Below are 23615 nucleotides of genomic sequence, written 5' to 3' on the forward strand. Positions count from 1 at the left end.
AAAAACAATGTTGGTCTGGCGGCTGCAGCAGAAATCACAGGAGTTACATGTTTGGCTTCATTTGATATTTATTTGGAAATAAAACACTCTTTTTTCGTCTTTTCAGAAGAAAGAAGCCCGAAAGAAGAGTTCCTTTGAAAGCTCGGATGACTACGTTGGCTGGCTGCCCCCTGAAGGTGAGCTTGCCCGCAATTGCCTGTACTGGGCTCTCGCAGCTGTTAAGGGCAATAAGATTTCCGAATAGAAGAGGACAGTTGTGTGAGCACTGATCAAACTAGATCATCAGAGGGGACCTCACCTCTTCCTTCTGTTCTGAACTGTTTGCGTGCGCTATTCATGAACATTGTCCATGTAGACCAGCACAATAAGGCCTTGTGGTCCAGAACAGTGGGCTACAAGTGTGAGCTGCCTGTAGTCTTGTGATCTGTAGACTTCCCACTTGCAAACAGAAGTGTGCGACTTCATAGTGGGGAAAAATCGGGTGGCCACATTTGGCCAGTTCACATCGCGCACATCCACGTTTTGGTCTCTCGTTTTGTACCTAGTACTACATGCAAAAGCGTGCTTAACCATACCTGCCTCTCTTCATTGACTTGTTCCCATCATCTCTTAATTCTAAGCAGCACAGCACTGTACTCAGATACAACTCAAGAACTAACTGACACAAACACCCCTCAGAGGCGGCCTTCCAGCCAGTGGCATCGACCGATTGTCATGCTCTCGTGATTAATCCTGTTCTACGGAGGCAACTGCTGGCCATCTGCGATGTCATGCTGGCGGATTAACCACAATGTCATGAAAATCAGTTGATGCCATTGGCTAGAGGGCCTCCTTCAAGGGGCGTTTGCTGCTTTGTTCTTGAGTTGTATCAGACTGTAGAGTCATTGGAACGTTGTTCCAATTTTACTGTGGAAGGCTGAATGTGAGCATGTCCTGGCATCTTCACATCTTAGCGGTGTTGGGGCATGAAGGAGGTCTGTAGCTGTCATTGTAACAGGTGTTCTTGCAATAGGCACGATATAGAGACTGTTTTTCGTTCTTTACTCGTATGTCCAGAACTGCATGGGGATCATGATCCCTTGTTTTCACGATGCAAAGGAGTGTGATGTCGGCAGGACCCGTCAGCCCTGAAAGGACTACCGGGACGGTGACAGAAATTCCACACATGGGAGTTGAAGACAGGAAATGCGTGCCCTGCTGCCCGTAGTACTATTTCATGCACGAGGTGGATGAGCCCTTTCATGACGGAACCGCTTGGAGGGAACCCTCCTCACACGTGCGCCAGACATCTTTGTTTTCGTTAGCATTTTGGGAGGAAGCAGAGAGTTCGTTCCTCGCTGCTCCGCATGTCTTTTGTTGCAAGAACTATTCGTTCTTGATTTGGTTAACTCTTCTCACTTTGAGCATTCCTCAGCAGAGAATTGTGGCTGTTGACAGCGGTGCACCTCACCAGGCTCCCTTCTTGTGCAGGGCAATCTGGAGACGGCAAGACACACCTCAACGCGAAGTACGGCTACTGAAGAGCCCAAAGAACGAGGTGTGGCCAACGTCTCGCCTTTGCATCACCCATCCTGACAACACCAGTGTAAATAGCGACAGAAGTATCATGCAGAAAACAATAAAGGCGCGTTGACTGAAATTTCCTTTTATTTTCAAGTGTTATTAAATGCCCCACGTAACAGCAGTGGGAAGACGAGTGATTGCATCAAGCACGGCTGTACAGGTGTTATTTACAAGGTCAGAACCAGCAGGTAAAACTACAAGGCATGTTACAGGCATGCATTGTGCTCAGTATGGATTACAACACACAAAATGTATGGTTGGCATTTACTTCATGAAGCAATGCAACCACAGTGGTGTTGACAAGTTTTAAAATCGGCTGCGAATCTAGAGAAAGTCTCCGCTTGTTCCATGCCCAGATATTTGTATGCCAACAAGTCCAAACCACATTAGAGTTGCCACCAGTGCGTTGTAGGCCATACTAATCACATTAGTACCTTTACAATGCACACAGCATGCAATTCCGTTCTCTCAGCACTGCAGAACCGTAATACCGCCATCCGTGCTCATGAAATTAGTCCTGTTTGTCACCGGGTGGTGCTGCTTTACCAAAAATTGTGGTTCTGTGTTACTGACAGAATGGAATCCTGCACATAGAGCACAAGATAAAGCAAGGTTTCAATGTATTTGAGGACAGCCGCAAGCATACAGTTGTGCGCTTTGGCTTCTGCACGTGCATGTGGGAAGTTCTAAAATACCCGCTGATTGCACGTACACAGTGGGCAGGATCTAGAATACTTAGATTTAAAGAGGTCAAAGTTAAGGATATGCCTTGATGAAATGCTTAAGGAAACATCCAGTCAAAGATTAGAGAGGCACAGCTCACCAGAAACATTACAAGAAGTTGAATACTGTGCTGGACAATGAATGGACCGACACAGCAAGTGACTGAGTTCTTTTCCAGCTTAATTTGCAGTTCCATCTCATGCACAAATTTCTGGGCAACTTTGAGGCACTACATTTTGCAAGCATGTCAGAACAAGAGTGGCTGAAAGCCATGGAAACATTTGAGCTTTTCAATAAAGCTATTAAATTCGTCGTTTTTCAATGTCAAAGAAAGTGGGGCAGCATGTTTTTCTAAATTTCTCCAGTGTGATGGCATGCTTTGGTCACAGTATTGACGTTTTGCAGCCTGTTCCTGAAAATTGAAGAATTCACATTATTCCATGGTCAGCAACAGAAATTTGAGAAGATAATGCCATTCACAGTTGAAACGAGGCAACATACAGCCATTGTTATAAGTTTATGAAACAGAAATGTAATTTCTTTGCAGTCAAAGTGCCTCACTTGAGAATTAATGGTGCATTATGCAATTCATGGACTCAGAATTCGGCTACATTGAAAGATGTCAATTTTTATTAGTATTATTAACATTACTTTCCCTAAACTTTGGACTGTGGGTTCACCTGCCCCTTTCTCCATTTTCACAGCAATGCAATCCCACTACAGGGTAACTTCACCACAGTGTTTCCAGCAAAACTCTAGTACTTCCAGCTTCCACTCAGCAGTTGTAGGCCTGTTTAGCAGCATGGTATTCCTGTGCTAATAAACTGCCTATACAATACAGTGCTAACAACTTTGCTCCTCTTAAAACAAGAAGACCACTGAGCAGTCCAGCCATAGTCCTCAAAATCGCTTCGCACTCTACTATACTCAAAATCTAATGATGCCACTCAAGCCTCCTGATCTGCAAGCCGAAGTTTTTTTTATTATTATCAATTGGTTTTTGGGCAAAGGAAATGGCGCAGTATCTGTCTTATATATCATTGGACACCTGAACTGCCCCCTAAGGGAAGGGATAAAGGAGGGAGTGAAAGAAGAACGGAAGAAAGAGGTGCAGTCACAGAACACGGGCGGCTTAGCATTTTGCCTCCATAAAAACGCAGCAGCCGCGGTCGGGTTCGAACCTGGGAACTCCGGATCAATAGCCGAGCGCTCTAACCACTGAGCCACCGCAGCGGGTTCCAAAAGTTCCCTGCAGCAGAAATGGCAAGGATTGTAAAATTGTGGGGTTTAATGTCCCGAAGCACCACATGGGCTATGAGGAACGCTAGATAGAGGGCTTTGCATTATTTTATACCACCAGGGGCCCTTTACAGTGCACTGACATCACGCAGCACATGGGCGTCTCTTGCGTTTTGCCTTCATCGAGATCCAGCCGCCATGGCTGGGATTGGACCCAGGTCCTCTGGCTCGGTAGCAGAGCCCCCAACCACTGGTCCAGTGCACAAAAGGATTGAGAATTGAAGTGCCACATTATGGTGCACTTTCCGGTGAGACATATAGTATAATGCAGGATGCATGGTGTCAAGTATTATGAAGGTAGAAATGGCACCGCTAACACCTTAAAGGTAGCAATGCAGTTATAACGTAGCAAAGAACGCAAGTAAGTCTCGTCTTTGCTGCTGAGCGTATTGGAGTATTGCTCATCACTTTTTATCCCATATTAGTGACTTCAATTTATTTTCTCTTATTCCAGAATGTCCTCAGAGAACAATTAGCAGCTTAGCTTTGGATTCACTTCCAAGTGCAACCACTTGCACTTCCTTCCACTAGAATACTTGAAGAGTCCAACGTGTGTTACCTAAAAACAATATAATCCTAGAAAAAGAACAAAGAAACTCAAGGCTTCTACCAAAATCCTACCCGGTAGACGTGAATAAGTGAGGCCTGAGCTCAACATGAGTGATCCATGAAATCTAGTGTTTCTTGCCAAGGACACTGCCGGCCTACTCTGTGCAACTCCAGCGCGCTGGCCTTACAAGCAGGCTACTTTCGAAAGACGATACCACTGTGCGCTTGATATGTGCATGCTTTCCAGCAACTGCGCACAAGACTTGTTAAAATGGGTAAAACTGTACACCAGTAGCACTGGGACCAAATCATGTAACATACGGAAAGCAAAGGAAAAAGTGCCGAACATCTGCGTGCAAGCTGTGGGCAGCATACTTCCACAGAGTACATCACTGTGCCCTATGTTCATTAGCGAGAAGCAACAAATTTAAGTTACATGTTAAACAACACAGGTATAAACCTTACCACATCCAGCTATGCAATTCATGTGCAGTGGGAAAAAGACTCGCACTGAGTGCCAGGCAAGGCACATTTTGAATTATGCCCTTAATACAACAAAAGGAACGCAACTAGCTAAGATCACTCGACAATAGCATTCGCACCGCAGTAGCAGAAAAGGCAGCTATGCACATTAAAACTGGTTAAGTAGGGATGAAGCATGACATGTTATAAATAGAGGCAGGAATTGAGAACCAGCATCGATCCTTCGCCAGAACTGACACGAGTTTCACATCAACAGGCTGAATGCACAAACACAAGGAAAGAACTGACAAAGTAGCTCTGCCTTTAAATACAGCAGTGAAGAAAAGGGAAGGAAAAGAGGCGTTAACTGCGACTTGAAAGACAGCAAGAGTTAACGACATGACCCAGGGTTGCCAAACCAGCTGTGCTTAAAACAATAGTTATTCTTGCTACTCCTGCACCCATTCAAAGAAGACCTGTTATAGGATAAAATCTAGCCTGAAAGGCTTTTAAATAAAAGCAAGTTTCTGCGAGCTTTGAGAGTCAGACTTGCATGCAGACCAAGCCATGCAAGTAGCCGAGATACTGACATGCGCAGTCATGCAGGCTTAAAAAGCCTGGCAGGCAACCCAGCCTCACAAAATGCCCAATATGAGCACAGCATTGAGAACTTCTCACCACTTCAAAAGACTTCTAACCGCAACTACAAGATCTACACCATACCTTATGAAAGACATACACACCATGCACAGCTCAGTGGCTGGCAAGACACCGAACCATTTTTTCGGTCCACACAAACCCTGCTTCCGTTTGTCCGTCACTCGTTGTCCACAAGGGCTTGAAGTGGACCCACATACCGTTCCGAACTTCCATTGCCGTAAGATGCCCATTCCCTACACTTCGACCGTCACAGGCTTGACATTGTCACAGGCCAACAATCACAATTCACAGCCACAAGGCTAGGTGGTGCAAGTCAGTCGCACAAAGCAGTCTTCGTAACACACGTCTAATAATGCCCTCTGCAATGCACCACCTGGTCACGGGCTTCTTCACACCATTGCAGGGATCCTTGTTCCAGAAGACATCACTCGTCCATGGGCACTTGCGGCACACATTCTCAGCTGCTCTCTCTCAACAAACTCGCATCACCACAAAGCGTTCGTACTGCTCCGCTGTCACTAAAACATACCGCAAAAAACCCCCAACGCTCGATTGTCCACAACTTCACGTTAAAGGCTTCTCAAGCACAATAACCTGCATTGAATGACAACTTCTTTTTTTTTTATTACTAAATCCTACTGGACTATCTTGCCTCTAATCTTATCCAGATGGTGATGCATACCTGGCCATCACAGACCTTCACGCGTTGAAAAACACTACCTTCTCCGCAAAGCCAATCCTTTCCTGGTGCAATGTCAGCCCTTTATTCTTACATGCATCACTCTCAGCAACCCCCCCCCCCCCCCCTTTCCCAAACTCCTCTCAATTTCTTCTTCTTTTGTCACAAATATTAAACCCACAATCCCCGCCCAACGAGATGTCAATACCCCTTCATGCCAAGGTCAGCGACCGCGCTTCGTTAGGACCCATCCCTCCCCTCCTACTCCTACGTAAACCTCAATCTCCCTTTTTCACTCCGTTAGAGCCATTCATGTCGGCAAACGTGACATCCGAGATGGGCTTGATGACGTCTCCGGATCCGTCCAGAACTGGCATGGCCGCACCCTTTCGCTTGATGCGGGCGTACGGCCCAATGTCCGGATCCATGATGAAGTCATAGAGAACCTTGACCCACGAGTTGTGCTGGGGCAGGTCGTCATAGAACTCACCGGCAATCTTCTTGACCTGCCGAGAGGAGCGAAAGTGGCAGAATCTGAACAAAATGTCACAGCAACTTTCAGCCCTGCAAAGGTTCCCGTTTCGCAGCAATTAGTACAAATGCTGTGCATTGTAAGCACTACATTAGCACTACACAGTTGTGACTGATACCAACAATAAGGTGTGCAGGCATCAAACCACTACCAAGTTCACTTGGTACAGGTCTCTCTGATATGAAAGGGAACTAACAGTTTGCACAAAAAGACAAATTTTTCGATTCGTTCTCTGGTACAATTGAAAATGATTTTTGGATACTATAAACCAAGAGGAAGACTAGTTAGAAAAGAGGAAAAACTATGCTTTTCACACATAACTATGGAGTAATCGTTAACAGAATGCTCAAACCCTGTTCCCTTTCATACTGCAGGGACCTGTATATCACTAAAGTAATGCTGGTAGTAACAGCCAACCAAGGTTGTGTGCAATAAAATGGCGAGCTGAGTCAGCATAAAGCAATAGTTTGGTCCCAGTCCAAATCACCTGTTGTCACTGGATCAACGCATTAGATCTGGTTGCTGTGTTCTTAGCGTAACCAATGATTTCACTTGCTATTTCACTCCGAAATAGTACGCAGTCCACATACAGAAGAGCCTAAGGCACAATGGAGACTTTTTGAAAGACTAGTGGAAGGGGTGATTACAAGCCCACATCAAAAGGCCTGTTTACAGCAATATGGTCAACAAAATTTCCACGACTGGGCAATGTACAAAAGAGAATGTTTCGAGAAGAAACTATGGAAATCCTCAGAGGTCCTCAAAGGTTGAAGGGCTTCAGAGCATCTTCCCTTCATCACTCACCAGGGGCAACTTGGAGCCCGGCACTCCGGGGAAGTCGTGGTGCTCCATGTGGTAGCCCACGTTGAAAGTGAGCCAGTTGAGGCAGCCATAGTAGGAGTACGTCTCAAAGCCCTTCTTGAACATGTAGTGCTCGGAGACAAAGTGGCCCGCCACCGGATGGAGGCCCATGGCCAGGAGGGAGCCACCAATCATGTAGAACATCACCTTTTCTCCTGCACAAGCGAGAAGGCACGTGCAATATTGCAATGATCCATGATATGTAGCGCGAACAGGATGAAGGACAAAAAAAAAGAGGTATACAACACAAGCATTCTGTTAGCGCTACATATCATGGATTATTGTTAATGACTCGCCCAACTTTCCACCCTTGTGAACAATATTGCAAGTTCAAGGTTCAATCGATACATCACAAATCACTGCTGCCAAGGTAATAACACATATTTATTTGCATTAAGTGAGGTCATCCCACAGTGCTTACAGGCATTACAGCATGAGGCAAAGGGCTGTAATACTGTGATGTGCACATGCAATCGTCGGGGGATTTTCGAACGCGGTGCGTCCACAGTGGTGCATCAGACAGTGGAGCGCTGCGCGTGCCAGCACAGCGTTGCACATGTGCGCGTGCGAATGGTCTGTGCGAGGCAGCGGCGACGAAGAGCGCGGCAAGCACGAGGAGCGGAGAGCTGACGTGTCAGAAAACCGAGGTGTAAAGGAAGACAGAGCAGCGGAGATCGGGTCATTCAAGCGTGGAGGTGGCAGCCGTCAGACGTTGGGTTCGTGCTGCCGGGGACCTCCCTAGGATCACAGACGCAAGCCCCTGCGTCCCATTCAAGCGTGGAGGTAGCAGCTGTTGGACGTCAGGTCCGTGCTGCCGTGACCTCTCTTTGATCACCGACGCAAGCCTCCTGCGTTTTTTGCAAGTGTGGAGGTGGCAGCCGATGGACTGAGGGTCCGTGCTGTCGAAAGGCACTCTTGAATAGCCTGCTTTAAGCCTCCGGCGTTTCGTGACGCCGTCGACGGGACCTGGATACGCTTGTTTTCCTGCTGCTGCCAAGTTTCTGGGGCTGCTGACGGGAATCCACCGGCGTCTTCCTGTGTTCCTCTCTGCTCTTACTACCACCTGGCTCCCTTCCGCCACTTCCTTTGACACAATGCCAGCGACACATCGCATTACAACCACCCGCATCTGCCCTGTCTGCAAGGCATCCCCGCTTCACCTGGGACGCTCAGTACTTGGTGAACTCTTTTCTTTAATCTGTAGTGTTGTAGACGTGTTGCGTGTGTGTTTTTCTTGCTTTGGTTTCATATCGGCTCTTTTCCTTTAAATTATAAATACAGCTTCGTTTTGTTTTGTCTGTTCTCTTTGTTGTTTCCTTCGAACCTGCACGCAATAGCGTTCCCCTTTGGAAAGTCGGGGACGCGTTACCAATTCAGGAAAAACACAAATTAGCAGACTTAGAACTAAAGAGGTACAGTACACAATTCGCTCCTTAATGGCCATTGGGAAAAAATTCATGCATGAAATGATCTGTCCTTGGGCACACTGCTTGAGCACATGATCCCCATAAGCCAATATGCAACATGGCAGCAACCAGCAAGATGATGACTTAACTGTCACACATGACAAAAAGATAAGATACAAGACCTAGTGCTTCCCACAGTAAACTGAAGAGAGTGTCTCTAACGAGGAATGTCCACGCATCAACTTAAAAGTGCCTATGCTTGGCTCCACTACTACCCAGTTCTGAGGTCACATGCTGTTGGTACTAGGTCGCTTGTGGTCAGCGCTAATTAAATGACAAATACACTCTGTGTCAATGTAAAAAGATTTTTATGAAATATTCTGTTTCTGCAAAGTAGATAAAAGGCTACATGTGTAGTTAAATGATTAATGAGAAAAAAACAAGGGTAAAAGGGGGTAAGATATTTGTAGTTCTCATAACATTTGCTTAATAATATGAGGCCAAGTGCTGCAAAGTTCAACAGACATTCTGAAAGACTTAAGAGGAGAACAAATACATGATTACTGTAGTATGGTTTCAGAATTAATCAAGATACCATGAATAACCAGTTTCAAGTTACCCTCATATGCTACAAGAACCTATGGCCACTATTCTTCCGAAGCTATTCTTCCGAGACTATAAAAAGAACCAGTTCTCAGCTTTTAATTTTTTTTTTTTGTAAAGCATTTCGATCCCATCCAATCACAATTTCAAATTAGTACAACGCCAGAGTGCAGTAAACAATTTTTAGAGCCAGCAATTCTAAAACAGCCTACACACCGCCCACAGGGGCATTCAGAAGTACCACACAAGGTGCTCACACGTACCGCAGTACTGGTAGACAAGCCAGTCGAAGGTAAGCTGGACGACCAAGTTGAGCACCTCAAGACCAGTGACTGGCTTGGGAAAGACGAGCACAGGCCTGAGCGCATAGAAGAGGGGCTGCAGGATCACCCACAGAAGCTTTGTGCCCGTGTGGCAGAACAGCTTGGCCTCCAGCTCCGTTGGGAGGTCTGCATCTAAAGTGTCTATGCCCTGCATGGGTGACATGAAAAGGGAAAACATAGCGTGTGGTTTGTCTCCTTGTTTTTTTTCTTTATGCAGAAACTGGCTACTTCCCGATTGTCACATCCGAAAAAGAAATCAGTCGATTGTAGTTACAGCGGTCAGTCTGGGCCATAGCACTGACTTTGGGTAGTAACACAATCACCACTTATTAACCCTTCAGTGCCCTGGGCTTGGCCTCACACAGGGAAAGGGGGCAAAAGAATAAATATTTGTTTGTAGTAGTAATGTGCCAGAAATAAAAACAGACACGGTGGCATGGAAACATACAATTCATGGAAACTGGATGTAAGGTAAAGGACAATAAAAAAATAAAGAACGGCTGATTGGTCAACACTTTATCATTACTCACATTTCAAGTACAAGTGTTGTGTTATTAATGCAGAATTGCATCCCTGGCCCCACCTGACACTGAGTTTTTTGTCACAAGGAGTGCATAAACCTAACAATTTAGCACTTTGAATATGCGCAACAAATGGCAGTCACTAACTTGTTTGTATTCAACCTGTGGCATAACATCCGTCTTGATCATGAAAGACACAAATGAGCTTCATGAAGACACCTTGCTGGCAACCTAACCTTCACATTTATCAGCAAAGCTGCCAGCAGGACGAAGGCAGATTGAGATAGATATTAGCTCATCGACTATGTGTCACAGACATCAAATGTCGCTAGGTTTAATAAGCTGCAGGCATGAGGTCGCGAATGCGTACAGACTATGTCATAGATGCAACAAATGTGCCTCATGAGGCGATGCTGAATGTTTCCTTTAAGCGACCACACGCAACTGCTTTGCAAGTTGGAACTTGAGGTTCAGTGAAAAAGAAGGCAAAGGGTGAACTGAAATGTGTGAATAAACGACAAATTGATCCTTTACCTACTCTTATGAACAATCTTGCACAAGATGGGCTAATGAGCAGGCTTCAGTGGGGGCAAGGACCTGCTTAAATTTTTTTTTCCTTGGCACTGTTTTTTTTTACCTGCACATCAAGACCTTCTCATCCCAGATGTCTGAAGTTAAATTTATTTCAGCATGCACACTTCGAGGTTAGCTGTGCATGCTTTACATTGAGGAAGGCCACATAGCAAGCAAAAAGGCAACATTATTAAGCAGCAATTACTAGCTTATAATGCTTCCAAGGCAAGAACATGTAGGTGAATGGCAAGCTAACAAGCCTGTTGTGCTTGTATGGGCTCTCCTGGTAGGACTACGCTGCTATAGAAGTTTATCGGGTGAGTTCGTTCATCACATTGCGGAAAGGCTGCAGTTTGAACAATAACAAGGACTCGAAAAAAAGAACACAAAACGACAGAGACAAACACCGTTGTTTTGAGTTCCTTTCTTTGTGTCCTTGTTTTTTTTTCGTGTTTCAGAATTTTTGGATTATGTCAATGGTACGCTTGTCAGACCAAACAGGGAGTTGTTGTCATGACATACAATGACATCGTTTACCCTGGAAAAGGGCGCTTATACATCTGTTGCTGTATAGAAAACCTCCAGACACCCACAAAACACCCCATATAAAAGCACCCCTAGTATGAAAAACTCCCTAAAAACACCCACTCCTAAACCCTACCTGATCACATTACCATAGACGGTGTATTTTAATTAATACCACCTAGCCTACTCCGTGGCTCACATTGTAGCTCAGGCTTATATAGAAAATCTTTTCACCGGCCAGTGGGGAAATGCAGGAGTTCTCACTTGTGACATACTATGACAGCACCTGCAACAGCAGCACCGTTTACCCCCCAAAAGCATCCACACGTAGCTCCAAAGCCTTAACTTAATGCCAACACAAATGGGTCTCACTTTATGCTGTTCCCCACCTTCCCCACCCTTACCTGGTACCGGTGGTGCTCCAAGTGGTATTTCCGGAAGGATATCGACGCCGGTATTCCCACGGGCAGGTTGGCGAACATGCCAAACAGGCGGTTGGGCAACGGCCGGCCGGGCCCGAAGGCATGGTTGTGCGCGATCTCGTGGATGCCCAGCATGAGTGCATGGTTGATGACACCGCCAAAGAAGTAGGCCAGAAAGACTATGGTGAACCAAGAGGCATCACGTAGCAGCCAAAACATGAACAGCTGCAATGAGACCATGCCCACAATCTGCCACTTGAACCATGGGTCCGTGACCATCAGCTCCTTGATCTGGGGGTATTTCTCTGCACGGGATGGGAAAGGGTAGAAAGAACATACATTTCAATGCTGAGTCAATATACACCCTTTCTGAAGTCATACACAACTGCAACTCTGCCTCTCTACAATCATGTGGGCTGAAACAAAAAGGCTAAAACTTTTTTTCTTATTAGTAGTAACAAGGAACATTAATACTGACACAACACATCATTTAGTTTTATGAGGATCAAACAACTTGAGAACAAGGCATGATTATAACTTCCAAACTCCGCAACCAGATATTAATGCATACGCCCACTCCTTCTTTCCCTAAGAGTATACTGCAGTGGAATGCCTCACCTGCTGCTGTTCCACAGTTCTAAGCAGAGTTAAAACAAGGCTGAAGAGGATATGTAGAATGCATTTTGTATATGTCACAATTTTGCGCATTTCACTTGTTTCTAATTCTAAAAGTGTAACAATGTTTGCTGCTTGCCACCCTGCAATGTACCTTGCTGGCAAACAGTTTTCAGAAATAAATGTACGGCCTGGTGTGGGGTAGTCGGGAGCTGAATTTCAAAACGGTGGTTAAATGTAAAAATTGGCAGAAACTGGTAAGCGCCTTGATTGTTTTTTTTTGCAATATTGTTATTGGCCTGTGCATGCAATATATAGTGTTTGTCAAAAATATGCAGCTCACTAGGTTTTATTTTGATCTATGCAGTGCAGCTCATTTTGTATGGCTAGCACTCCCAACTTTTTGAATCTCACCCTTGCTCCTACAGAACTTAGGGCTCCCACCAGTGCTCCACAAGCTCACTACATGGCTTTGAAGCAAATACTGCAGGCTCCATTTTTTTTTTCTTTTTCAGAAATTGGACTGACCAGCCACAAAGCACTTCTATTTTTATCTCGACTCGGCTCCTGATTAGCTGATGACAGTTCTACTTTCCATAGTGCCCTGTGGTTTTAACAAGACATGTTACATGCCCAGACCCGCTCAACCTCAAAAGTTATGGACCACTGACTCGGCTATTCAGAGCCTTTTTAATGAAGATTACAGCTGTTCATCCCCATGCGAATATGTATTGCGATCCCTTTCAAACGGAGACCTCTGTCGTGGTTTTTGGACTGCAAATGCTACTTGCCAGCATCAGAGAATAACAGCATGTCAGGCTTCCTATTCGATGCATTTTTTATTAGACTGATTGCCTATTAGCGAACAGGCTATGAGAGATTTTCCCAGGGGCCGCTCCCTCAAGTACTTTATCTGGCCCGGTCAATCATTCCGTGCACCTACATTCAAGTTTTGCTTGTTTTTTACTGCACGCCAGTCTGCAGCTGCAGAGACGCAGTCCGCCTGCGTGAATCACCAACTGCACTAGCACAGGTGGTGCCTTCCGGAAGCGCTAAGCTGAACTCGTTATGAAACCACCGTGCATTGATTGTTCCACTTTCAACAGCCCGCGAAAGCGGACGAGGAGAGAACAGAGTCTCGCTAGTGCCGGCCATCTGACAGATATGATGCAAGCCTTCCGCTCTTGTTTCGTCGATTGTAATAAAAAAAATTGGCAGTGGCTTAGCTCCACTATGCCAGGATATACGTAGCGGGAGCTTGTTGTTGGCACTGTATGTTTAGCAATGAGAGACATGTCCGCTTGAAATGTCCAGGTCGCAGATGCACTTTTGGAAACTCGAATGGTGTGATCAGTCACATGATGAGCCTTTACATCCTCTTTGGTTGGTTCCCGTTGACTGATGCCTTCCATAGGCTCCATCTCGGCGGCTATGCAGCGTCTATTACGCTCGGCAGTCTGGCGTCTCCATTTGGCAAGGCGTTCCTCTCTCTGTTCAGGCGTCTCCACTGCTCTCTTCGCCTTCTGACGCTCATTCTCTCTTTGTTGGGTAGCCAACCGCCAGGCACAGCCGCCGATTACATCTCCGCTTTTGTAGCGGGAGCTACACTAGGCTACCAGTCGAGCATTTCGCAGTACAGGCGAGACGCCAGTTGAGCGCATGCACTACCATGGTATATGCGGGAGAGCAGTTGTGCGCATGCGCCGTTACCACGGCTGCGTTTGCTTGTCAGGCACGTGTGCACTTATTGTAGCCGGAACGGCATCTAATGCGTGAAGCGGGTTGTGCGACAACTGTGCGCGTGTGCCCGCGTGCGTGCGCTGTACGGCTTCTGCTGCAACCAAGCGAGTTCTGGGTGCTTTTCCAGCCATCTGCTCATGAATTTGAATGAATAAATAAATAAACGCGGTGTGACGTCATACCAAGCGGCGGCGGCGAGCCGCGCAGTGTGACGTCATGCCAGATGGGGCCGCGAGCGCGCAAAGCAGAGTAACCATCTCACCTATCTCAGTGGACACTCGAACCGCGCCGTAAAGGAAAGGATAAAGGAGGGAGGGAAATGACGAAGCGCGCGGTGCACCCACTCCTCCTCCCCGGTTGCCATGGTAACGGCGCATGCGCACAACTTTCCTCCCGCATGTACCATGCTCACATATCTTGGTGGACATCCGAACCACGCCGTAAAGGAAAGGATAAAGGAGGGAGGGAAACGACAAAGCGCGCGTCGCACCTACTCCTCCTCCCCGGTTGCCATGGTAACAGCGCATGCGCACAACTGGCTTCCCGCATGTACCATGGTAGCGCATGCGCACAACTGGCGTCTCGCCTGTACCGCGAAATGCTCGACTGGTAGCCTAGTGCAGCTCCTGCTACAAAACATCAGTAATTATAGCGTTAAGCAAGTTGGGAAAAACACAAACTTTTTATTCAAATTCACGAGCAGATGGCTGGAAAAGCACCCAGAACTCGCTTGGTTGCAGCAGAAGCCATATAGCGCACGCACGCGCGCACACGCGCACATTTGTCGCACAACCCGCTTCACGCATTAGATGCCGTTCCGGCTGCAATAAGTGCACGCGTGCCTGACAAGCAAACGCAGCCGAGCAGACATACGCACGCGATGCGAAAATTCATAGCTTGTAAAGAAGAAAAAGAAGAGGTACCGTAGTGGAGGTCTTTCAAACCACCTGGGGGCCTTTTAACGTGCACTGACGTCACACAGCACACGGGCCTCTAGAATTTCGCCTCCATCGAAATTCGACCCCCGGCCGCGGCGGTCGAACTTCGATGGAGGCGAAATTCTAGAGGTCCGCAGCCCTCACTACGGCACGTCTTTCTTCCTTTCTTCTTTCAATCCGCCCTTCATCCCTTCCTTAAGGCGCGGTTCGGGTGCCCACCGAGATAAGTGAGACAGTTACTGCGCCATTTCCTTTCCTCACAACCAATTTTCATTTTCATTCTAGAGGCCCCAGTACTGTGCGATGTCAGTGCACGTTAAAGATCCCTAGGTGGTCGAAATTATTCCGGAGACCTCCACTACGACATCACTTTTCTTTCACTCCCCTCCTTCCTTCCCTTACGGCCCGGTTCGGGTGTCCACAGACAGTTACTGCGCCGTTTCCTTTCTTCAAAACCAATTTTCATTTTTAATCCCGTACCTGTTTAACCTCCCTCCACCCCCATCTCCTCCACCAGCGTTCTTCTGGCTTCCGTCACGGTATCTCAATGTGCTCAGCGCGCTTGGCTACTCAGCCGGAGTTCCCGGGTTCCAGCACAGCCGCGCAGGCCGTGTTTCCATAGAGGAGAATTGCGCATAAAGGCACCCGTGTGTTGTCCGATGTCAGCGCACGTTAAAGAAGCCCTGGTAGTATGAATTAATCTGGAGCCCTTCACTGCGACGACCCTGATAGCCCACGTGTGTATCGCAACCATGTATTCTAATCTTTTTTTCTTCTGTAACTCACGTGGCGTGGTTGAGGTGTTCACCGAGCGGTCATACAGTTGCACCTTTCCCTTGCTCACCAAGAAAGTTTTACTAAGTAAGAAGTACTATAGTCTAATACGCTTTTCTCCACGAAAGGACCCCCTTCCAGAAAATGGCCATGACCCTGCTAGTGTGACAATGCAGGGCGCAGCGCCACAAAGGAGACATGGTCTACCCTGGACCATAGAGGGAAGGGATTATCCCCTTTCATCTAACACTCCCTGCTTTGTAACACTAGTAGGGTCATGAGAGTCTGCCGACGCCATTGGCTGGAAGGGGGTCCTTTGATGGGGAAAAGCCGCTATAGTGTCACGATGCAAAAATGGCGGCGTGTGTCTGTACCCAGGAGAGTGAAGGCCCTCACCCCCGAGAAGCGCCAGCCACTTCCCCAACCCTCACCACTAGCCAGGGAGCTGCCCTGGCTATATGAAGTCAACTAAACTCAGCCACACTGCTTTACATTAATAGCATCCTAGAACTGACACGTCAGTCAGACCACTGATCAGAGCGCAAATAGTTGGAGACCGACAGGGGGCACTGCCCACTCGGCAGTTCTCCCCCAACCCCAGTTCCAGAGTTCCTGCACTCAGAGAAGTGTGATCAGATTAATCGCACAATTTCCTCCTCTTGATGCGTGGTCCGAAGCACGTACGCCTGCCCTTTGCAGACCACGCGGAAAAGGTGCGTCCTATCAAAGCCTCTTCAATTCAATACCCCTTATCACTGGCTAGAAAGCGAGCAGCGTATATATAAGCTATTCTTGGAATTGAAGAAAGGAAGGATACAGAAGCGACAACACGATCGCAGGCACGACTATCTCTATTCCGGTCGTAACGCCTGAGAAGTATTTCACACGAACACGTTGCCCTCATTCCACGGTATGGAGGCAATGCAGCATACAAGTTCATTCTTTGTTGGAGCTTGCCGCAGACGACAGAGTATTTTTTTTAATGCGAGAACATTATGTGCTTTATCGGCAACGAAACCCGGCGTCGGCATCGACCAGCAGCAGTGGTCGCGAATAATCACAGGTGACGTCATCGTGGTATATAAAAAAAAGATTTCTTAATTCCGAAGGTGCGGCTAATTGAAGCCAGGACTTTCAGACTGAAAGACAAGCACGCGACCCATAGGCCACAAAACTGCGTTGCTTCTTGGCAAACAAAGGTGAACCTCTAGTGCATGCGTTGCATTACGAATGCTAATTAATGAGCATTAGAAGAGAACAAAGTAAATTTAAAAATAAAAAGCATTAAAAATTTAAAACCAATGCCTTCGCATTCAAAGCGCGTATGTGGTACACACTAAACACGAATTCGCCTATGTGGGCCCTCTAGTGCGCTCCCTTTTGTAAAAGAGCGTGCACTAGTGGAGGGCAGCTTACTGCCACATACTCTTTCTAGGAGCAGCGGTCGACCGACATGGCCACCGGAAGCTATGGCTTGTGGACCGTGTCGAGGCGGTGGCCGCCACTTACAGGGCCCCACCCTGGTGCTCGGCTGCACATCAGTTTACTTGAAAAAATTCATTACTACAAGTGCAGGCAAACCGCAACGACGCCACTCGGGCGTTTTTGCAGCGTCAATTCAATTACGCCCGGCTTTGCGTGTTCGATCAGCGATAGACTGAACGATGCTGGCTCGCAACAAACCATTGGCCCCCGAACTAAGCGTCACGTGACGTCCCACCTCCGCTCTGTGCGTTCCGCGCCTGGCCCGTGCACGAAGAAAGAAGGCGCCTTATCTCCACCTGCTCAGACCTTCACCTTGGCATGTGCCAAGCATGCGCGCGGCTTTCGCCATGCTGCGTCCACCATCATCACGGGCCAGGCGCGATCCTCGCAGAGAGGAAGTAGGACGTCGCGTGACACCAGGCCAATAGTCCGTTGTGTGAATCCGCGCCTCCCGGCCAGTAACGTTAAAGCTAGGCAGGGTTAAGCGACATGCTAGCGGCGAATTTCGCGCGGCAGCTTTAACTTGTACACGAGCGTGGCGCCATCCTGTGCAACCGCATGCAACTGCGGCAGCAGCAGGTGAGTCATTCGAATGAGTCATGCAACAACAAAGGTTCGAAACACGAGGTGGCAGGCAGACAGCGGAAGGTGACGTCTTCGAAAGAGCCGTGCGGCCGCACGGTACCTGTACCCGCCTGCGTGAATGAAACATCAGAGCAGACGATGCTCACAGCAGACGGCGGTTGCAACCGGCGTTAGGGTCGCGCTAAACAACTGCGCGACCGCGCGTGAGACGAAGGATAACAATGAACGCATGCGAGCTTGTCTCTCTGACCATGCGCATTCAAGAGCGCAGCCCATGCGGCGGGAGACGTACAGGCGTGGACAGAAGTAAACGGTGCACGGCAGATGTCGGCCCGAAACCTATTCCTCTGTCTATGGGGCGCCGTTACTGCTGCTGACAAACGCCTCACGTGGTTGACCAAACAGACTTCAGCGATAGCGATGACCAAATTTCTCTCTGCCGCGTAACAAGCTAAACTATATAAGCGTAGCTTTTCATATCGTGTCTTTCATAACGTGTCTTTTGATATCGATGCCTAAGACCTACAGTAGCGTCTGAGACCTGACGTCAACCTGGGCTACCACGACAATCGCAGCGCCGGAGGCTGACAGTCTACGCTCCGCATAACGTCTTCGCTATAAAAGAAAACTATGACGACGATATCGGGTTCTTATCGCGCAAGGGCATCTTTGGCCAAAGAGCGTCAAACCGAAGCTGAATGGTCATCTCGGGTCAGTCACGTACGAAATTGAAATTTTCTGTAAGCGCAGTATAGAACCAACGCCGGTATACGGCCTGAATGTAATGGGCATAAGTACGATTCTGGTGTGTGGGTTGTGAGGGCGACAGAACGGCTAAAAAACGAAAGGCGTATTCTGCCTAGAAGATTGGTCAAGAATCACTGCTGAATTTAAAGACCATCCCTGCCTATAAAACTATAAAAGAAAAACGAACGAAGAATTTCTGTATGCAAGCTAACGGTATTGAACTGCAGTTAAAAAGGCGAAATTCTCGTTTAGATTTTCTCTCATTACTTCCAAACAATAAGCAAGATCTGACTCTTCTCCCCATCTATCCCCAATTCCAACAAGGACTACACGACAGCCTCCATACTTCTCGCCATCCTTTCCCTTTCACCTCCACCGGCTGCAGCTTGGGTGCTTAAGATAGCTGACAACATTCTTTTCCTTCACTTTTTTTTTCTTTTTAATAAACCACTACCTACCACACGACGCTATCACAAAGCTTCATTAACACCGCATTTTTCCCGGAACGATTTGCGCAAGTTATCCTTTTTTCCACGCATCACAACAACCCACTGGAGCTCATTAACCGAACCATACCAACCCCCAAAAATCTACCCTACTTATACCTAAGCCATGTTTCACGTAAATTAAATGAAATTGGTTGTTGGGGAAAGTAAATGGCGCAGTATCTGTCTCACATCTCGGCAGACACCCCGATCGCGCCGTAAGGGAAGGGATAAAGGAGAGACTGAGAAGGATGAAAGAATTATAAAGTAATATAGAAACATGTTGATATATTACGTTGTTTTTTTAGCTATATGTATATTGTACTGCTATATTACTGCATTACCATATAATTGCGGCGGCCACGTTTCGATGGACGCGAAACGCAAAATGTGCCCGTGTGTTCGATGCCAGAGCACGTTTGTGAGGTGCACAAAAGATCCTCGGAGGGTAATCTTAAACCACTACAAGGGCTGCAGGAAACGGTACCCCCCCCCCCCCCCTTCCCACATAAATCTCTCTCCAGGGAAGACGCCGTCGCCTGGAGGCTGCTACAGACGGGCTCATACCCGAATCTAAGTACACTCAACAAAATACAACCCACGCGATACACAGACAAATGCCCATGGTGCCATGAAACACCAACGCTCTATCACATAACGTGGGCCTGCCAGAAAATAAAGGTGGCGCCAATGATACCAAGCCCGAGTGCGGAGCAATGGGAAGGAATGCTCTCCAGCGACCGTCAGGTCGTCCAACTTGGGCTAATCCGGCGAGCACAGCTGGCAGCGGCATCCAGCGGAGCCCTGGACTAGGGGCAGACGACCATTGGTAAGAAGACGGACGACACGCCTGACTCCGCCAAATTGCTCACCTACTCTCTAGAGCTCAATAAACGTTTTCCTTCCTTCCTTCCTTCGGAGGGTTTGTGAACGCGGGGCGTCAACAGTGGTGAGTCGGACAGCGGAGCGCTGCACGTGCCAGTGCAGCGTTGCGCGTGTGCGAATGGCGTGTGCGAGGCGACGAAGAGCGTAGCGAGCACGAGGAGCGCAGAGCTGACGTATAAAAGAACCGAGGTGTGAAGGGAGACAGCGCAGCGGAGATCGGGTCATTCAAGCGTGGAGGTGGCAGCCGTCTGACGTTGGGTCCGTGCTGCCCTGGACCTCCCTTGGATCCCCGACGCAAGCCTCTTGCGTTCCTTGCCAGTATGGAGGTGGCAGCCGATGGACTGAGGGTCCGTGCTGCCTAAAGGCATCCTTGGATAGCCTGTTTTAAGCCCCCGGCGTTTCGTGACGCCGTCGACGGGACCTGGCTACACTTTTCCTGCTGCTGCCAAGTTCCTGGGGCTGCTGTCGGGAATCCACCGGCGTCTTACTGTGTTCCTCTGCGCTCCTACTACCACCTGGCTCCCTTCCGCCGTTTCCTTCGACAGAGCGCACACTACATCCATCCGCGCCCGCCCTGTCTGCAAGGCATTCCCACTTCACCTGGGACGCTCAGTACTTGGTGAATTCTTTGCTTTAATCTGTAGTGTTTTACGCGTGCTGAGTGTGCGTTTTTCTTGTTTTCGTTTCGTATCGGCTCTCTACCTTTAAATTATAAATACGGATTCGTTTTGTTTTGTCCGTTCCCTTTGTTGTTTCGGTCGAACCTGCACGCGATAGCGTTGCCCTTCGGAAAGTCGGGAACGCGTCACCAATTCGCGAGAGCGTTAATTATCCCCAGGTGGTCGAAATTATTCCGGAGCCCTCCACTACGGCACCTCTTTCTTCTTTTCTTCTCTTATATAGTCCCTCATTTACCCCGTCCCTTACGGCGCGGTTCGGGTGTCCACCGACATATGCGAGACAGTTACTGCGCCATTTCCTTTCCCCAAAAAACAATTTTCAATTTTTATGTCACCGCTGATGGTCGTCCCGCAGTGAGATAGACATTTAACGTAAGCGAATGTCCGGACCACGTGGAGTATCTGTTATCGGTCCAATTGGACTTTTTTTTGGAAATGTGGCGGACAGTTTCAAAGCTGCTTCACTCCCGCCACCGGTTGGCCCGGTATTGCACTACCTCCGGGATCGGCCTTGTCTTTAGCGCGTCTTTACTATCCTGTTTTTCTATCTTCCTCTTTCAACTCTCCTACTACCTGCACGTGGTAGCGATTGTGGCTGGGCTTGAGCCAGTGAGCAGGCCTGTGCACTTTCCTTTCCTTTTCTTTCTTCCTGGCAGTAACAGACAGACATTTAACGTCGAATAAATCGGATTTAAACTTTTGCCCCGCCACTCGATTCAAATTTGTGACGTCCCAGCCTAAGAGGACTCCGTGGTCACCGTTTTGTAAAGTGAACGGCTGTTCAACCTAATGAAAAAAGGGCAGGAGGAAAACTATGGAAAATCAGTCAGCCATGGACTTCCGGGAGGGCTGCTGCCCTCCGGGAGCCCCCTAACCTAAACTAACTACGACTAAACCCGCTTAGCCTAGCCCAAGCCAACGCAACCTAACCTAACCTAGCATAAAATAACATCCCTCCAGCATGAACCGCTTCATTAGTTGTAGGGAAGGTCAGGGTTGTAGAACATCAATTTTAACTGTGAGGCAAATGTGGGATATTGTAAGGTACTCTAATGGAAATACTGAAGGTAATATTGCATTCTTATGATGCCTAGCAAATTTTTCTTCTTTTTAGTACGTCCATCGCTCGGATCGAGTCGCTAAGACTGCCGTTTATGACGATAGCATAAGCGTTAAAGCAAAAAAGGATGCAAGCCTGCAGAGGGGAGATCTGGGGACATATTCACTGTTATATGTGGAAACTTGCAATATATGAAAAAAAACTGCATTCATAAACAACTTCCCGTTGAAAGATCTGCTTGTCCAGACTTTCTGGTGCTGCTGGAGCGCGCAAACGCCACCACCGACCTCCGAAATTTCTGCAACGATGACGTGACGTCAGAAGAGACACGACCCAATTCTCCGAGCTGTCGCGCCTGATGCTGGGTTGTGTGTAAACACCGCGAGGTGAGCTGTCGTTCAAAGCGAATGTAACGGCCGAGTATACAGTCTATACATTAACGGCAGAGCCGAACACATGCCAACACGGCGGGACACTGCATTGTTTTACAGCTATGCACATGCAGGGCGACCGATTCTCGAAAAACCACGTAGTACCGTCGAATATCGCATGTTTACTGCCAGCGTATGCGTCTTCCCAACGATCTTCTTGCGCTTTAGGTAGGTATATATGGTATACAGTGTGTTCCGTATTTATCTAAGACTGGGGCGTAAAAAAATCTCCGGCCCAAACTACTTTCTGTTTGGGCTCAAGCGCAGACCATAGGGCAGCTGATGGTGGTCTGCGTTTTTCAATAAGTAGCTTGAACATCGGAACTTGTCTGAATTGTCCGGAATAGGCGAAAAACTAGAGTCGTCGCGCGGAGCAGCAAATTTGACAGGCTGCGCCATCTGGAATACTGCGGGACCTACCCCAGTTCAGAGCAGGGGTATTGGTTGCCTCGAATTTCGCCAGATGGCGCAGCCTCGAAAACCGTCTATCCCACGCCTCGATTAATGCTCTGCACGCAGACGACTCGCTTTTCACCAATCCCGGGAAGTTCACGCACGTTCCAAAGTTAAATTATTTATCGAAAAGCGCAGAATATCATAAGCTACCCTGTGGTCTGTTCTTGAGCACAAATAGGCCAGTGGTTTGCAGATAAACATTTTTTACAACCCGGGCAGATAAATACGGAACACCCTGTATGTGGTATTTAAAGGGGCTCTGAAACACCTGAGGAGAGTAAAACTCGCTCAATCACTGCATTCTCTCGTCATGAACACACACACACACTTCTACACGCAGCAGACAACACAATCACGCGCGAAAATTCTTTTTTTCCATGCTCGCACCCTCCTCCGTCGCACGCTCCTGCGCAATCCTGTTCAGAGATGGCTATTGGTTAGATTCTTTCAAGCGTCACGCAGCTACCATGGCCGCGGCCAGTCAGCAGCGTTACTCCGACGGGCCGAAAGCTTCCCACCCCCGGGAAATCTGGAACGTTGTCAACGCGAACGCCAATAAACACAATGAACATCGGCAGCTTTCGCTTTGCACATCCTGGATTAGCTGAGCTAATCCACATTTATAGAACGGCTGTCGCGAGCGTGTAGCGGAGCTGCCATGGACGAGCCTTAGACGCTTAGCAAGCCTGCCTGCTTTTGGCTAAATTCCAGGGTTAGCCAAGTTAAGCGACTGCCATTATTTTTCTTCCCTTGTTTCTGACTACAATAGAGATTTGATGCTGATCCAAGAGCGGCGTGGCAGTGAAGACTGTCGAGAACTCAATACCTGTGGCCATGCAATCCGAAAAAGCTTATCTGCAAACTACCACACCCGCCGTGGTGGCTCAGTGGTTAGAGCGCTCGGCTACTGATCCGGAGTTCTCGGGTTCGAACCCGACCGCGGCGGCTGCGTTTTTATAGAGGCAAAACGCTAAGGCGTCCGTATGCTGTGCGATGTCAGTGCACGTCAGAGATCCCCAGGCGGTCGAAATTA

General features: G+C 48.0%; 2 protein-coding genes and 1 pseudogene across 2 annotated transcripts in view; 2 read left to right on the forward strand and 1 right to left on the reverse strand.

Annotated features, from left to right (window-relative positions):
• LOC144132824 (kanadaptin-like) overlaps window positions 1-1639 on the forward strand; it is a 25846-nt gene extending 24207 nt beyond the window's left edge. The window contains exons 14-15 of the mRNA XM_077665504.1: window positions 107-176; window positions 1471-1639. Coding sequence (XP_077521630.1) covers window positions 107-176; window positions 1471-1520 — 120 coding nt within the window. The 3' untranslated portion in view covers window positions 1521-1639. The remainder of the gene's footprint in view (window positions 1-106; window positions 177-1470) is intronic.
• Window positions 1630-23615, reverse strand: part of ifc (delta4-sphingolipid-FADS-like protein ifc) — a 59266-nt gene continuing 37280 nt past the window's right edge. Inside the window, exons 2-5 of the mRNA XM_077665505.1 lie at window positions 11684-12006; window positions 9601-9808; window positions 7272-7483; window positions 1630-6441 (exon numbers count right to left, since the gene is read on the reverse strand). Of these exons, the coding sequence (XP_077521631.1) occupies window positions 6214-6441; window positions 7272-7483; window positions 9601-9808; window positions 11684-12006 (971 nt within the window). The 3' untranslated portion in view covers window positions 1630-6213. The remainder of the gene's footprint in view (window positions 6442-7271; window positions 7484-9600; window positions 9809-11683; window positions 12007-23615) is intronic.
• Window positions 21016-21154, forward strand: LOC144135562 (U2 spliceosomal RNA; annotated as a pseudogene).

This window comes from Amblyomma americanum, chromosome 5, assembly GCF_052857255.1.
Source record: "Amblyomma americanum isolate KBUSLIRL-KWMA chromosome 5, ASM5285725v1, whole genome shotgun sequence".
Taxonomy (NCBI): domain Eukaryota; kingdom Metazoa; phylum Arthropoda; class Arachnida; order Ixodida; family Ixodidae; genus Amblyomma; species Amblyomma americanum.